This window comes from Cuculus canorus, chromosome 9, assembly GCF_017976375.1.
Source record: "Cuculus canorus isolate bCucCan1 chromosome 9, bCucCan1.pri, whole genome shotgun sequence".
NCBI classification, from domain to species: domain Eukaryota; kingdom Metazoa; phylum Chordata; class Aves; order Cuculiformes; family Cuculidae; genus Cuculus; species Cuculus canorus.
Genome location: NC_071409.1, coordinates 2,601,884 through 2,618,133, shown reverse-complemented (window position 1 = coordinate 2,618,133; position 16,250 = coordinate 2,601,884). Strand labels below are relative to the sequence as shown.

Genomic DNA, 16,250 nt, shown 5'->3' with positions numbered 1-16,250 from the left:
CAAAGCAACAGAGAGATACAGAAAAGCAAAGCAGATTACTCGATCTCTTGACAATGAGCACTAGACTGCAAATCAGCCTCCGATCCTGGCATCTCTGAGGTGGTTCCCTACGGACCGTGGCATCACGCCGAGCCTTAAGGATACTGCAAACAGAACTGTTCCCTCCGTTTGGAAAAATGCATATTTCAAGAAACAAAACCATGAAGGCATTTGCTCTCCAGACACACTCCAGCCTGCAGAAGAGACACGCAGTGGAGGGTCAGGAAGCAAGGAGAAAGAACATACTTAGCATTCCAGCCTCCAGAGCTCTGCTGGGAACTGAGCAGGGCATTGAAACAGGAGTTGACCCTTTCCACCACTCCCCCTATCCACCCACCCGTGGCAGAGAGGAAGAGGATCACACAGCACAAATGGCTCGGTTTAAGGAGTAACAGTTTGAGAATACAGAAGTCAGATTTTAAGAGAATAAAGAGAAAGAACTGGAGGATGGGATCATCTGAGTTAGTGTCACTTGATCAGCATCGCCACGAAAAACGTCTTTAGAGTCACAACCAACAAAGTGGGTTTTACTAAACTACAAATAATGAGGATTTTTGCAGCATGAGAGTGAAATATATTCCATGACTCCAGCCTGGCAAGCTATAGAGGGAAGAAAAAAGTAAGAGAAGTAGAAGTGATGACTTAAGTACTAAATGAGAAAGAACCAGCAGAGCTTCCTTTCATCCTTCAAAGAGGAATGGAAGGGTTTACTGGGACCCAGCAGAACGGCAACAAATAAAAGAATACTTTTGAAACCAGAAATCAGCAACCTCAACATCTACAATTCACCCCACATCTCACTGGGAGTCTCAGGCTTCTGACCTCTGACAGCAATCTGCTTCTATCATCTCTCTCAGATTGCACGTGCACTTTATCCACTTCTACATTATGATGTAAACGGAACAGAAGAAGAAAAATGCCCTCCGTACTGGGTGTTTACTGATCTTTTAAATTTTAGAGCAACAAAATAGTTTTAAAATGTAATATTAAATCACTTTTTTGCTTTTAGCACAAAGCAAAATACTAAATCACCGCACCATTAATCTCCCCTAACCTTTAAGCAATCTGGCTGAGAATCTCCTCTCTCAATTACCTGGGCTTTTACCCTCCTGACTCGTATGGCATTTTACTGGTTTTCAAATCACCGTTCTCCCACAGAAAAGTATGATTCCTTTTCAAAAGGGAAGTCAGGGGGATTGAAGGGAAAAAAAACTCAAAACAATCACCATCCTGTCTTCCCATCCCTCAACACGAGTTCTCTCCCTGACTCACTCCTCTCCTGCTGCCTCGCACATGAAGAGTGAAAAATAAATGAGTTTTCCTTTCCCTCTCGACAGATCACTTTTAAAAGACACGGTTGATGCCGAAATCTTACAGCTGGTTACTTTCTGGGCCAAAGCAAAGAAAGCAGTGATACTTCCTCGAAGCATTAGCAGGTAGTTATTATCCTCAGAGCAACTCTATGCCAGACTACTCAGGACCTTCCAGCAAGTTAAAATTTATCTGGAAAGCCTCACAGAGCAGATTTCTATGGACAGACAGTAAGATTAAAAACACATTTTTCAACCCAGAAGAGTCGCAATGGCTGCTCATAACTCAGAGAGATCAGAAATCTCTTAGTTTGACGCAGGCTCTTTCTAGTCAGTGCCAAGAACACCTCTTAATTAATATTATGAATCTTCACACTCCCTCCTCCTCCCTCACACCATTTCACCAGCAATTGCTCCATAAAACAGAGCACAGACACAGCAGCAGGTCTCCACTGAATTAAAAAGCATCTAGTCAAACGCTAACCTGATCAAAAATAATATACTCTCATTTCTTACCTCAACTGGATTAGGAACAATCAATAAGCATATCTGTAAATGCAGCTGCTCTTCTTTTGTTGACTGCAGGAAGTACATAGGCGTATCCAGATCCCAGTTAGACCAAGTATAGTGATGACAAAAGTTTCTTACAAAAATAATTATGCCCTAAAACACGCACTTAGGAAGCATTTTCCTTTGGGCTCTGCATTACATAAATTTCTAAAAGTAATACAAAAAGCACGGCCATTTTTTACCTTTGTTTTTCTAAACAATCAGCAGTAAAGTCATAAAAGAAATTATCTTCCCTCCTGGTTTACTTTCTACTTGGAGTATTTGATAATGTTTTGTCTGCTGGTCATTCACTGATCCTCTTTCGTAGGTGTAAGTCCATTACAAACAACAAAGAAAGCAGGGCAAAACAGCAGCAAACTCCTAAAACCCCAATAATCCTCAAAAACAGAGATATTAAAATGGAGAGACAGAGCAAATACATCAAATACAAATTAGAGAGGCAGTCTTCACTTATTTATTGGTAAATAAGTACCACGATATAATTCTAAAGGCACCAAAAACCACAGAAACTGTATTTCTCAGCACTGCAACTTATAGAAAGGCTGCTTAGAAACACGCTACTTGATTTTTTTACACATTATCTCTTACACGGAGTTTATTTCCAAAGGTAGTTAAACAATGTGTAATTTAACACAACTAAAATTCATAGATCTCTGCCATTTCTTTCTGTCCTATTATCTTTGGATCTTAGCTGGTACAGATAGGTTCAAATAAAGGGTAATCAATTTTCATTTAAGGTAACAGCAAACCACAGACCACTCTTGAAATCAGGACTGTTAACAGCCACTTTACAGTCAAGAAACAGAGAAATAAAATACCTGGGCCACGACCTGGCAGTCAGAATTGTTATTTGCCATTTTCAACTATTTAATTATCGCTTTTCTCTAACACAAGTCAGTTGAATTACAGCTGTGACAAACATCTCTGATAGAACAGCTAATCATTTTGTCCCAGGAACGACAGCAGACAGAAATTTAGACATTTTCACAGCTGACAAACCTCCCAGGATTTCTGAAAACAAGAAGTCACAATTGTATTGACTTCTCAAAAGCTAAAGCCAAGTCCCGGTCCTTTTCACAACCCTCCAAAGTACATCTAAGGGAAAGAAGACAAACTCTGCAGTACTTTGGAGAACTGCATGCTCTGCCGTATCTCAGTGTTCCAGCAAGCCTCATACTCTGCGTCAAAGCTTCTTGGTGGATAAATACAGTGCCATCCCAGGTGGGTTTCTGAAGAAGGACTGAAAAGAAGACGACAAGAACTCCTGTCCGCACTCATTTCCCACCTTCCTCTGCAGCAGAATGATCTCAGCTCAGGTAAACATGTCACTCTAAACAGTACTACACCACAGTTGCACAGAAATAAAACCAGCTGGGTTCATACAGCCACAGCTCTTCCCAAGTCCTCCCCATCCTGTCCCCCTTTAGGGACTGCATGGGCACGCATGACCTGTGAACATTTAAGAGTCTCCAACCTCCCCCTAGTTTTAAGGAAATGAGTGCAAGTTCATAATTGCATACCTATTTCACATCTTGGAACACAAAAGGGACCACTAGGACAGAAAAATTAAGTAACCTAAAGACAGAAGGCAAAAAGCAGAATGCATTGAGAATGTGCCACCATTCATCATCAATTTGTCACCACAGACAGCAACAGTAACACTCACACAAATCACAGATGAGGATATAACAATCATTCAGCACTTTCTCATATCTGACAACCCACCCAAATGAATCAATATTGAATAATCATAAGAAGCTGCATAATCCAAACATGTAGACTTTACAGAAAAGAAGAACTAATACTCATACACAGGCTATCCCGTATCTATTTCAGTCTTCCTAGGCATGAAGAGCCATGGATTACAGCACTGCAACAATTAAAGCGAGATTCAGGAGGATGACTATCCAAAAAAGGCACCTTACTAATTTTAATATTACTTCATGCTTTTCCTCTCGAAGACATTTTACAAAATGACACTTATTCTCACAAATTACTTTATAATGTGATCAGAGACACTAAAGCATTTGTGCAAGCCCCCAAAAGATGCCAGTAAACACTTTCCCCACTGCTTCTCTCATGTACATCTGTCGATTGGGTGACCTTATGGAGTTTTCCGGTGTCAGAGCGCGTGGGAGGAGAATCAAGCTCCAGATTCAAACGGCTCTTGGAATGTATAACGCCAGGGCTGGCCCACAGCAGAGCACACCCAACGTGCGGGCGCAGAGCAGCCTGCTGCCCAGCCAGACCCAACGTGCGGGCGTAGCAGGGACCGGAGGCACAGGGCAGCAGTGTGGGGCACCTTGGAGCGGGCTGGCAGCACCTGAGCCATGGCACCCAGCTTGCAGCTGAGTTGGCACCACTCAGACCCAGAACTGCTCCTTTCAAACCCACAGCTGCATCACATAAGGGATCACAGGGATCATCTGGTCCAACCTTTTAGGTCAGCTATAGTTTCAATGAGATGGCCCAGCAACTGCCAAGCTGAGCCTTAAAAGCGTCCGATGTAGAGGAATCCTCCCCTTCCCTGGGGAGATGATTCCAATGTTTAACTGTTCTCATGGTGAAAACTTTTATTCTGGAAACCAATCAGAATCTCTCCAGGAACAACTTTAACTCATTACCCCATGTCTTTTCCATGCGACTCCTGTTAAAAAGGAAGCCTCCGTGCCTGTGTTCTTGGCAGACACCCTTTGCGTACCAGTACACGGTAATAAGGTCTCCCCTAGGCCTTCTCCTCTCAAGGCGGAACAAACCCAGTTCCCTCAGCCTCACTTCCTATGGGAAGCCCCACAGCTGCTCCCTCCGAATCTACGACTGCTCTTTGTGACCCACAACTGCTCCTTTTGGCCCCACGGCAGCTCTTTGAGACCCATGGCTGCTCTCTTTGGATCCACAACTGTTCCGTTCGGGCCCACGGCTGCTCCCTTCAGACCCCACAGCGGCTCTCTGAGCCCCATAGTCTCCTCCTTTTGGCACGGCTGCTTTTCGAGCCCCGTAGCTCCTCCATTTGGCCCCCTGAGACCCCTGACTGCTCCCTTCAGCCCCCCGGCTGCTCTTTGAGCCCCCACAGCTGCTCCCTTAGGAGCTGCAGCTGCTCTTCAAGCTCCACAGTTCCTTTATTTAGCCCCATGCCTGCTCCCTTTGGAGCCACGACTGCTGCTCTCTGAGCCCCATAGCTCCTCCTTTTGGCCCCGTGGCTCCTCTTCGACCCCCACGGCTCCTCCATTTGGGCCCACGACTGCTCTTTGAGCCCCACGGCTGGTCTCTGAGCCCCACGGCTCCTCCTTTTGGCCCCATGGCTACTCTTCGACCCCCACGGCTGCCCCCTTCAGCCCCATAGCTCCTCCCTTCGAGCCCCACGACCGCTCCCTTCAGCCCCATAGCTCCTCCTCTGAGCCCCACGGCTGCTCCCTTCGAGCCGCACAGCTCCTCCTCTGAGCCCCACGGCTGCTCCTTTCAGCCCCACGGCTGGTCTCTGAGCCCCATAGCTCCTCCTTTTGGCCCCGTGGCTCCTCTTCGACCCCCACGGCTACTCCTTCAGCCCCACAGCTGCCCCCTTCAGCCCCATAGCTCCTCCTCTGCCCCCACGGCCCCTGCACCCGCGCCCCTCGCGGTCCGTACCTGCCCGTCATGCCTGCGCTGCGGGCGAGCGGCGGCCCCGCCGGGCAAACCCCGCCCCGCAGAGCCCGAGCCCCGCGAGCTTTGCCTATAAAGGGAAAGGACCGGGCAGCCGGGCGGGACCAGGCAAAGCCCAATAGCTCCCATGGAAGACAAATCAAAGCTCATCCCAGAAATTTTTTTGAAAGTTTTCTCCCAAACGGTTTTTTTTAACAGGCGCTGCTCATTCTTCGGAGATGAAAACATCCTGTGTTCATCCGTGCTGAACAGATGTCTCTTCTGGAATCCCCTCTCATTGCAACCTTTCCCCATCTCAAATCCGAGGTCCAGCAGGGCTGGAGCCAGCTCCAAATCACCAAGAGTTTTGACTGTTGTGAAGTTCATAATAACTTCAGAAACCAACCATGTCCTGGGCTGCGTTCAAAAGCAGCGTGGCCAGCAGGGATTCTGCCCCTCTATTCCTCTCTTATGAGACCTCATCTGGAGGATGGTGTCCAGTTCTGGAATCCTCAACATAAGAAAGAGATGGAGCTGTTGGAATGTGTCCAGAGGAGGCTACAAGGATGATCCGAAGGCTGTACGAGGACAGGCTGAGAGAGTTGGGCTTGTTCAGCCTGGAGAAGAGAAGGCTCCGAGGAGACCTTATAGTGACTTTCCAGTACCTGGAGGGGCTACAGGAAAGCTGCGGAGGGACTGTTCATAAAGGCTTGGAGTGATAGAACTAGGTGCAATGGCTATAAACTGGAGAGAGGCAGATTAAGAATAGATATAAAGAACAATTTCTTCACGATGAGGGTGGTGAGGCCCTGGCCCAGGTTGCCCAGGAAAGCTGTGGCTGCCCCTGGAGGTGTTCCAGGCCAGGTTGGATGGGCCTTGGGCAGCCTGATCCAGTAGGAGGTGTCCCTGCCCATGGCAGGGGGTTGGAAATAGATGATCTTTGAGGTCCCTTCCAGACCAAACTATTCTATGATTCTATAGCATTAAAATTAGTTCTTGGAAAGTAATAGAATATGCATAAGTTTTCTGTGAAAAATTATCCATGTGCATATAAGTGGGAAATTCTGTAACCATGCCTCGTTGCACATAGAGATCACTCCCGCATGTTGCCCAGGCCTGTTAAAGGACACTTGCTTTCTGAAACTCCAGAACGAGTCTTAGAGAGTTTATTTGCTGACATGTTCAGTATCACTCCAAGCAGGTTTTTCTGTGCACAAAGAGGCTGCACTTCTCACCTCTGTTCCTGCACATCCCCAAGGCAAGGGAAACAGCGGTTTTACCCATGTCTGCCAGGTTATCTTCTAAAAAGCAGCCAGACGGCATCCTCTGCTACCGAGGGAAGAGGGATCACACGCTCTAACGAGGGCCTGTCTAAGTGCGACTTCATATAATCTCTTATTATAGAAACAGAACTGTTTGGTTGGAAAAGACCTTTGAGTACAATCGTACCTGTCCAGTACTAAACCATATCCCTGTGCACCTCATCTGCCCGTCTGCATACTTCCAGGGCTAATGACTCCACCAACTCCCTAGGAGCCTCTGCCAGCACCTGAAACCCTTTCAGTAAAGAAATTTTTCCTGTTATCAAAGCTAAACCCCTGGCGCAGCTTGAGGCCGTTTCCTCTACCCAATCACTTGTTACCTGGGAGAAGAGACCGACATCCACCTCACTACAACCTCTTTTCAGGCAGTTGTAGACAGTGATGATGTCTTCCCTCAGCCTCCTTTTCTCCAGGCTAAAAAACCCAAAGTCCCTCAGCTGCCTCTCATAAGACTTGTTCTCCATCCCCTTCCCCAGCTTCATTCCCTTCTCTGGACACGTTCCAGAGCTTCAGTGTCCTTCTCGTAACTGAGGGGCCCAAAACTGAATCCAGGATTTGAGGTGCAGCATCACCAGCGCTGAGTCCAGAGGGATGACTCCTTCTCTACTCCTGCTGGCCACACCATGGCTGATCTAAGACAGGATGCCGTTGGCCTTCTTGGCCACCCGGGCCACTGCTGGCTCATGTTCAGCCGCTGTCAACCAGCACCCCTAGGTCCTTCTCTGCCAGGCAGCTTTGCAGCCACTCTTCCCCCAGCCTGGAGTGTTTCATGGTGCTGTTCTGTCCCAAGTGCCAGACCCATGATTTTTGCCCATAACTAGACTTTGTCCAGAGTGCTTAGAGTTCTATGTTCTCTGACATGCATCAGTGTACCGATGCTAAAGTGATCCACCAAGAGAGACAAGGAGCTTCTGCCCCAAAGCAATTTAAGTCTCTAGTTGCACTTTCTGAGGCAGCCTGGTATGATGTGACTCACCATTGCTACGGGTACTGTCATAAGCTTGAGACTGGTGATGGAAACTCTGTGTTTCCTGGAGTCCAAACATCTTGATTTTCAGCCCTGCAGTGAACATTCAGAACCACACAGATTAAACCAGCATCTGATATTTTGATTACTTATTTAAACCAGGGCAAAGAACCAAGTGACACGTTCTTACTCTGGTTTAAGGGTTGGGAGAGGAAGAGGTAAGGAGGTAACCTTGGTAACCAACAGCTCCCCCATTCCTGTCTTGCCTCCCCCACACCATCCTCCTAACCCATCCCTCCCTATTCCGGCCCCATCCCTCCCTTTCCATCCTCCCTGCCCCACCTCACCCCTCCCATCTCATCCCATCCTCCTCATTCCATCCCTTTCTCCTCGTCCCATCCTTCCCGTCTGATCTCATCCCATCCCATCTCTTCCTATCCTGTCCCATCCCTCTCATCTCATCTCACCTCATCCCATGCCATGCCATGCCATGCCTCCCATCCCATCTACCCCATCCCATCCCTTCTATCCCATGCCATGCCATGCCATCCCCACCTTGTCCCTCCCTTCCTTCCCTCTCATCCTAACCCTCCCCTCCCATCACACCCCATGTCTTCCATGCCATGCCATCCCTTCTATCCCATCCCATCCCACCCCATCGCATCCCTTCTATCCCATCCGTTCCCATGCCATGCTATGCCATCCCTTCTATCCCGTGCCATCCCTCCCCTCCTTTCCTTCTCCCCTCCCCTTCCCTCCCTCTCATCCTTTCCCATCCTACCCCTCGCTCCCTCCCTCCCTCCCTCCCTCCTTCCTCCCACCCTCCTCCCACCCTCCTCCCACCCCGCCCCGGAAGCCCCTCCCCAAGATGGCGCCCGGGTAGCGCCGCGCCATGGCTGACCTGGGCCGGCAGCTGCACGAGTACCTGTCGCGGTCCAAGCCCGCGGGTCCCGCTCCGCCGCCGCCGCCGCAGCCGGACCCAGACCCGGAGCCGGACCCGGAGGAGGCGGCGGGGCTGTGCCCGCGGCTGGGCCGCTGGGAGCGGCTGTGGGGGGCGGCGCTGTGCCTGGCGGCGTCGGCGCTGTGCCTGGTTCTGGCCGCGCTGTCGGCGCCGCTGCTGCCGCTCCGCGCGCGCCGCTTCGCGCTGCTCTGGTCGCTGGGGTCGCTCTGCGCGCTGGGCGCCGCCGCGCTGCTCCGCGGGACCCTCCGCCCCCCCGGCCCCGCCGCCCTGCTCTACCTCGGAGCCCTGGCCGCCACCCTGGCCGCCGCCCTGGGGCCGCGCAGCGCCCTCCTCGCCGCCGCCGGGGCCGCCGTGCAGATCGCCGCCGCCGCCGCCCTCCTGCGCGACAGCCTGCCCGGGGGCACCGCCGCCCTGCGCCGCCTCGGGGGGCTGCTGGGGGCCGCGCTGCGGCGGGGGGCGGCCGGGGCGCTCTGAGGGGCAGACGGGGAGAGGAGAGGTCTGCCCCGCTGAGGGGAGAGACTGCTGCCTCTCTGAGGGGAGAAGGGGGAGAAAGAGCTGCCGCTCTGAGCGGGGAAAGGACTGCTGCTCTGAGGAGAGAAAGCAGAGCAAAGCGCTGCCCCTCTGAGGGGAAAAGGGGAGAGAGAGAGCTGCTCCTCTGAGGGGAAAAGGGGAGAGAGAGCTGCTCCTCTGAGGGGAGAAACTGTGGCTCCGCTGAGGAGCGAAAGGGGGTGAAACGCCGCCACTCTGAGGAGAAGAAGGGGGGCAAAGAGCTGCCTCTGTGAGGTGAGGGAGCGCTGCCCCTCTGAGGGGAGAGAGAGCTGCCCCACCGAGGAGGGAAAGGGGGTAAAATGCTGCCTCTCTGAGGTGAAAAAGGGGGGCAAAGAGCTGCCCCTCTGAGAGAGGAAAAAGCTGCCTCTGTGAGGCGAGAAAGCACCGCCCCTCAGAGGTGGGAGAGAGCTGCGCTTTTGAGGGGAGAAAGAGCTGCCGCTCTGAGTGGGGAAAGCACTGCTCCTCTGAGGGGGAAAAGGGGGGGGGGGCCAAAACGCTGCCCCCCTGAGGGGGGAGGGGGGCAAAGTACTGCCCCTCAGAGGGGCGAAAGAAGGGTGAAGCGCGAAGTGCAGCCCCTCAGAGGGGAGAAGGACGGGCAGCCCCTGTGAGCAGCCGCTGCCTGTGTGGGGGAGTCCCATGGTCGAGTGTGGCCAGTTGGAGCAAGCCCCTAGTGCTTGTGGGAGCACTGGTGGGAGCGAGCCTTGCATCAGCTTCTGGGTGAAGTGTCGCCAGTGGATGCGAGCCCTGCATCACCTCACATGTGAAGCTTTGCCAGAAGGAGCAAGCCCTGCATCACCTCCTGTGACAATCTTTGCCCGTGGGAGTGAGTCACACATCACCTCCCTTGGGTTCGAGCCCCGCAGGCCAGCAGGACTCGGACAGGGACTGAGGAGGACCCACAGAACAAGAAGACGGCTCTCAGAGACCAGGATGAGGAGGGCACCTTCGCACACCACTTCCCCCCATGACCTCCATGTTCCTGCTGCGTTTTCATCGCCGGTTCATCACCAGAGAACAGCCTCGGTGACTCTGAACTTGTCCTGCTGTGTTTGGGGGCAGCAGTGTGGGTGCCAGCCTGCCGAGCCACCCCTCAGCACAGGTTTTGCCTTATTACAAAGTCGGCTCGGTAGTGCTGGTCCAGATTCTCTCCATCCCCAGTGGCAGCTGGCAGCATTCCTCATCCTTACCTTCAGTGTGGGACCACGTGGCTGCTGCAGCCCACTTCAAAATGTGAGTGAGACAACAGAGACAATGTAATTCTTGACTTGTCCGTTGGGTGGAAGGTCTTACAGCTGACACTGTAGGGCTGGCTGGTGTTGGAACATGGAGGTGATCCAGCAAGATTCTGTCAAGTGTGGGGGTGAACATTCAAAACCAGGTAACTGCTGTTAACTCAGGTTTGTGGTGACCCCTCCATGCTGAACCCATTCTTCGGTCGCTGTATGCTGCAGTCATCAGCTACCTTGGACCAGTGGTGAATATGAATAGCGTGCCCACTGAACTGCTTTTCTCTCTAAAAAACATCTGTAAAGTACCATCCAGTAAGTGCAGCAAACGTCCCTGGGTCTGTGGGTCACAAAGGCTGCCCCTCATTGTAAGGGGAGTCTCGTGTGATGATGACGGGGTGCAAGATGCTAATCTTGTACCTTGCCTTTGCAGGTACTGCTGCATTACAGCTGCTGTAAGGTAGCACATACTTGGGCTCTAAAAAGATAACTTCAGCTCCTAGAACTTGATTTTATATATACACCTATCTTTTACTGTCCCAACACAGGCAGGAATTACTTGCTTGTCACAACGTGACCTTCAAAACTAAGATTTGCTCGTAATTGGAGCCTGTTTCCGCTAGCACAGTTCTGTTGCAGTGCAGAAACCAAGCAGCCTTGGGCAGGTGCTGAATTTGGGCTGCCGGTTCCTGCTGAGAGCTCGATGCTTCCCTCCAGGCTTCGTGCACTGCTGCAGGTGAAGAGGAGTGCCAGGCCTACCCTGCTTAGAGCCTAAGGGAGGATCTCACCGAGCATATGCGTTTCATATACAAAATAAAGCCAAACACTGCATTATTTAACTGCTATCACTACTTAGGGTTTAGCATAAACGCCTAATTCTTGCTCCGAATTAAACTGAAAATTGTTAACTGAGGTACTTAAATGTACTTAGATTGCTTTAATAAAACTTATCTGTACCAGATGTCGGTATAGAAATTCCACTAATGGTCATATTTTTTTTCCCTCTTCAAAGTGTAGATCAGCACTTTATGAATAGCATTAAATTAATTCTCTCATTTTTACAGCTTCCAAGCTATACCACATAAAATTAATTTTATGCCTAACAGCAGTATAAAATTAAATCTTAGAGACTAAGTGGAGCTGTAAACTATGAGGTAGAGCCTGAGGATTCTACCTGCAGCACCGGTCAAAGAACTGGACCTGGAGAGAACTGAAGTATGTTCCCATTAAGTCATTTTATCCATTTTCAGCAATCGTGGGGCTCTGTATGCTGGACTGGGGAGCTGGTTCTGTCTCTCCTCAGATTTTATGCAAAAGCAAGCCAATACTCCAGTTTTTATGACTTTTTGTGCATATTCCACGATTGCAGAATATTTCACATCTTAATTAGAAAAGCTGCCCCTTGATGAGGAATGTAACTTAACACCAAGTACCACAGCAGTTTAAGGAGTTAACCAACCATCAGAGGGAAAGTGAGCAGCTCCCTCTAGTCTAGAGACAGAAGGTGGGGTTTCCTGGTATTAGGTGTACTCTAACTTATTTTGGGAGGGGACTGTGGTTTAATTAAGGACTAAAGATCCAAATCGCATATTCTAACCATTAGACAGTCACTTACAGCCCCTTAAAAATATATAGGACTTGTTTAAAAAAACAAAAAAAGGCAAGCCTTGCCCTTTAAAAAAAATAAAAAGGCAAACTTTGTCCTTTGCTAACAATTTAATTGAAGGTACTTTATCACTAAAGCTGCAGGACAGATCCTACGCATCCCAAAAGTGGCCAAACCCCCTCTTCAGATACAGGTAAAAAGCAATTCCCCCCCTCTCTCCAAAGGAGAAACTCTTGTATCAGGCGCATCCTAGCTGTTTAATTCCTTAAGGACCATCTTGTCTGATGAGAGATTCATGATAGGGATTTTATAGAGCAGTGATCAGAATTAATGACTCTAACTTTCAAACGCTGTTTTACACAGTATGAATTTAAAACTAAGATAAGCCCCCCCGACTCGTGACTGACTGGACAGAGGGAACAGCAGTGAAGTGTCTGTTCTTTAGGGGGTTCACCAGGACTTCAGCCAGGCTTCGGTACATTTGATTCCATGAGAAGTCGAGCTGAAAGAGCTCCTGCGTAAGGCTGTGTTGTTGCAGAGGCTGGTCAGCTGCAGAACTGCTTTGCCATATTATCCCAACTAATAGAACATGAAATTCACATCCTGGCAGTGATGTTTTTCATTGTACACTACAATCCTGAGAGATGGCTTTATGACAGGTACTTATGTGACAAAGTTTTCATTGAGGCTTTATTAAGGAGCCTTTCGATAACATGGTGACTGGAGATGATTAACACAAATGATTTATGGGGAAAACAGAAACTGGTGGTTGGTAAGCAGCTTTATTATGAAATGTGGGAAATGGGAATAACCCTTCCGTCTCATTTCCCTCCCCTAGTAAAACTAGGAAACAATAGCCTAATGAAAAAGATACGTAAAAAATGTTATGATGCAAGCGATCAACTATCAGGATTTGCACGTCAGCATTTGAAAGCACCAGACTACTGAACACCCGTATTGTTAAGCAATGCTGCCTACAGCCTTTGTAAAACATACGCATCTGTATTAATCAAGCCGATAACCTTCTTTCTTCCTCAGTTTCTATAAACAGATGCAGTTCTGAAGAAAAGCATTTGCCTGGCCCAGGTGAAGCGCAGAATGACAATGCTTGCCATGATGTCTGTTCTGCTGGCAGCCCAGGCTGTTACTCACTATGTCTCTACAACTCTTTCTAAATGGTGTTCCACATTTTTTTCTCTTTCAGGATGGTAGACTAGCAAGCATCGATGATTTCCCGTGTTCTGGAATTTTAACGTCAGCACCACTTGTACTCTCTAGACAGCCGTGGCTGGAGGTGACAATGAAAGTTCTCCATTCATGATAAACCAAAAAACTCTATGAATCGGCTCTCAGTATTTTAAACAGCTGAGATTTCAGGAGGTAGTTCTGTTGCTCCATCTGACACACAAGTTTGCCTAAAGACAAGCCTCTTTATAGTAATAGGTGAGTAAAGAATCACACGCTGTGTTGATTTTTTGTTAATTTTTGCGCAAATTACATTCTGTATTCATACAAAAACAACGTAAGTTCTGACAAACTGTACATATAGAAACAAGTTTGTGTCTGGAGGTGAACTGAAATCTGTGGAGGTGTCCCATGTCTCATAAGACTTAAAAAAAATTCCAGCTCTTCACAAAACAAAGTATGTAAAAAGTGAGGGAAGCAGGGGCGGAGAGGACAAAACAGAATGCCAGCCACAATATTGCAGCTAGTCTCCGCTGATTGATGTAGGAAAAGACCCTTGTTAGGAACTAATGCACATTCAGTTATCCCAGTTAAGAATCCAGGTTTGTGGTGTTGCAGGGTTATTTTCTTTATCCAAGTCCAGAATAGCAGTCTATTTAAATATTGTCCAGCAAGGACTGGGTGTGACCCAGTCAAGGCCTCTTCTATCGGCCTCTGCCACCCCCCCTAGATGCTCCTCTTCTTGACTGACCAGAGTTCACGTTATTTCCTCTTCCCCAGTTGCTTCCGCTCCTTCCTCCTCGAGAAGGGTTATTGCTTCCTGCAGGGCCTCCACCAAAAGCTTCCTCCCTGTGGAATCCGTCATGATGGTCTCCATCTAAAGAACTAGACCTCCCAGATTTTGGCGCTCTCTGTGATCCTGAATTTCCTCGTCCTAAAAATGAAGCACAGTCAGTTACTGACGCTGAATTCTCAGCCAAGCCTCTTCTACGACACACCACATATTTCTCATGGGGTAAAATCATCCACAGACCAAATCTAGTCAAGACCTGTAATTTTATGCCACCTCCCCCTACATACGATTTTTCTTACATGGATTTAGCATTTCCATTACAGTCCAGAAGAGGGACAGCAGTCAAGCAGATCCTTGGGAATTAAAGGGGATTGTGTGTGATGCAGTCAGCGATCACTTAAACGAAGTAAGTAAGAGCAGCGATCGTCATGGTGTCCCCCAAACTGCCAGGCAGACTCTTGAGCTTTAACAACATCTGTGGTTTGCTTGATATTTTTATTGCAAAATACATTTTTTCCTAAATGACAACATTGCACTGATGGATCCGTTTGGGTTGGTGGTGAAGACAATGAGTAACATCACTGTTTGGTTCCACTTTTTGCTAGAAATAATGGAAAATGCTCTGTTTTACTACTAACTGAGAACATAAACTACATGAGCTCTTACTGCCAGGAACAGGATTTTTTACTTCTCTCAGATCTTTTTAGTACTGATATGTAAATTAACATTAAAAAAGCCAAAGTCATTAGCTTAAAATAACAAGCTGTATTTTGGAAACAATCAATAGTAACAGTGCTATATGGACATGTGCTACAGCTAAATGAGGATACCCTTGTTCCACTTCAGCATTCAGAGTGATTTTTTGTTGACTCTACCCAGCTCTGTGTAAAATAGAGACCAAACTGTTTAACAGAGTTTATAATTCATGAAGTTTTAGTCTTCAAATAACTTTACCAATATAACTGAAGGTGTCACAGCCCATCTATGAAGCAGTATTGTTCATGTTTTATCAGGCTTTCTGCCACTGCTCTAAACCTCCTTTGGGACATTAATGAGTTGCCTCGCCACAAGAAGTGTGGGAGCTACCAACCTTTTTGACTTCAGTGAAGAATCTGAGAGAGTTTTCACAAATTATTATGGAAGCTGGAGGAGGAATCCTGACAGATTTGATATTATGCTGGCTAAACGAGAAACGCGACATGCAGTTCTGAAAGGAAAAATGATACAGAGGAAGCTCACCAGCAGAGTTTTATGAGGACTGCCATACAGTTGAAACTAAGTGAGCTTCAGGACAACAATAGGAGAAGTGGAATCAGATCCAGTGGCATCAAAGACAAAGAGTTCTAAAAACAAAAATTCAGCTCTAGGCTGGCAGCTCAGCATTTGGAAGCAGCGAGAAGGCCTCTGTCACTGATCACTACCCAACAGTGGGGAGTCAGTATGAGGACATTAAAAAAAGACAATGGCGATCCTGAGATTTATAAGAAGAAAAAGGATCAAGAACTGGTGCAAGGCTAAGAGGATGGTGGTGGAAATGGCACATACATTAAGAGGTTCGGAGCCAGCTAACAACTCCAAAAGAATGTATTTTGTGGGTTGCCATGTGGCTGCTTAGGAGTCAGTTAAGAGGGAACCACGACATCAGGAGCTATTGGGTAAGAATGGAAAAAACAGAACACAACCAAGTAAACTGTAGAAATCCGTGGTTAAACCACGTCTTAAACAGTGTGCATGGTTCCTAGTTACCCTGTTTAATTTACAAAAGGATACATTAAAACTGAAAGTATTACCTACAGGTAATGAGGATGGTAAAAAATACAGAACAGCTTCCCAGAGAGAACTGAACGGATCAGAGCTGACTTGGGGAAGAGCTAGAGCAGGTGGGAAATGGTAGAGTTCAATGCAATCCGAGGCAGGATACCGAAATAATGGGGATCAACTTTCCAATCAGAACACAAGACACCGTCAAATGAAATTGGTGAATGAAAGGCTGAAAACAAAAGAGCAATTTCATTTTCTTTTAAAGCATAATCTAATGCAGTCAAGTTTTAGAGTTGTGTCTGTGGATGTTGTGAACGTCAAAAGTTTAATTGCTTTAAGAATC

The 16,250-nt window shown here is 48.1% G+C and overlaps 3 protein-coding genes across 6 annotated transcripts in view; 1 reads left to right on the top strand and 2 right to left on the bottom strand.

Annotated features, from left to right (window-relative positions):
• Nucleotides 1-7,857, bottom strand: part of LIMS2 (LIM zinc finger domain containing 2) — a 38,384-nt gene extending 30,527 nt beyond the window's left edge. Inside the window, exon 1 of one of the 3 annotated variants that reach the window (XM_054074122.1) lies at nucleotides 7,836-7,857. Coding sequence is in view for 1 of the 3 variants with exons in the window: in XM_054074121.1 (XP_053930096.1) it covers nucleotides 5,544-5,554 (11 nt within the window). In the remaining 2 variants the exon portion in view is untranslated. Of the gene's footprint in view, nucleotides 1-1,865; nucleotides 1,886-5,543; nucleotides 6,212-7,835 lie in introns of those variants that run through there. The other 2 variants (XM_054074121.1, XM_054074123.1) reach the window with 2 other exon arrangements.
• An 825-nt stretch (nucleotides 7,858-8,682) lies between these two features.
• SFT2D3 (SFT2 domain containing 3) lies at nucleotides 8,683-12,315 on the top strand. Its single transcript, XM_054074125.1, has one exon. It carries the CDS (start codon nucleotides 8,719-8,721, stop codon nucleotides 9,259-9,261), a length of 543 nt encoding a protein of 180 aa, XP_053930100.1. The 5' UTR covers nucleotides 8,683-8,718; the 3' UTR covers nucleotides 9,262-12,315.
• A 653-nt stretch (nucleotides 12,316-12,968) lies between these two features.
• WDR33 (WD repeat domain 33) overlaps nucleotides 12,969-16,250 on the bottom strand; it is a 70,321-nt gene continuing 67,039 nt past the window's right edge. For both annotated transcript variants that reach the window (XM_054074112.1, XM_054074113.1), the window contains exon 22: nucleotides 12,969-14,287. In XM_054074112.1, coding sequence (XP_053930087.1) covers nucleotides 14,058-14,287 — 230 coding nt within the window. In that variant the 3' untranslated portion in view covers nucleotides 12,969-14,057. The remainder of the gene's footprint in view (nucleotides 14,288-16,250) is intronic.

Bases quoted from the DNA above. Each gene is read 5' to 3' on its own strand.
- SFT2D3 (XM_054074125.1), top strand. From the start codon at position 8,719: ATGGCTGACCTGGGCCGGCAGCTGCACGAGTACCTGTCGCGGTCCAAG.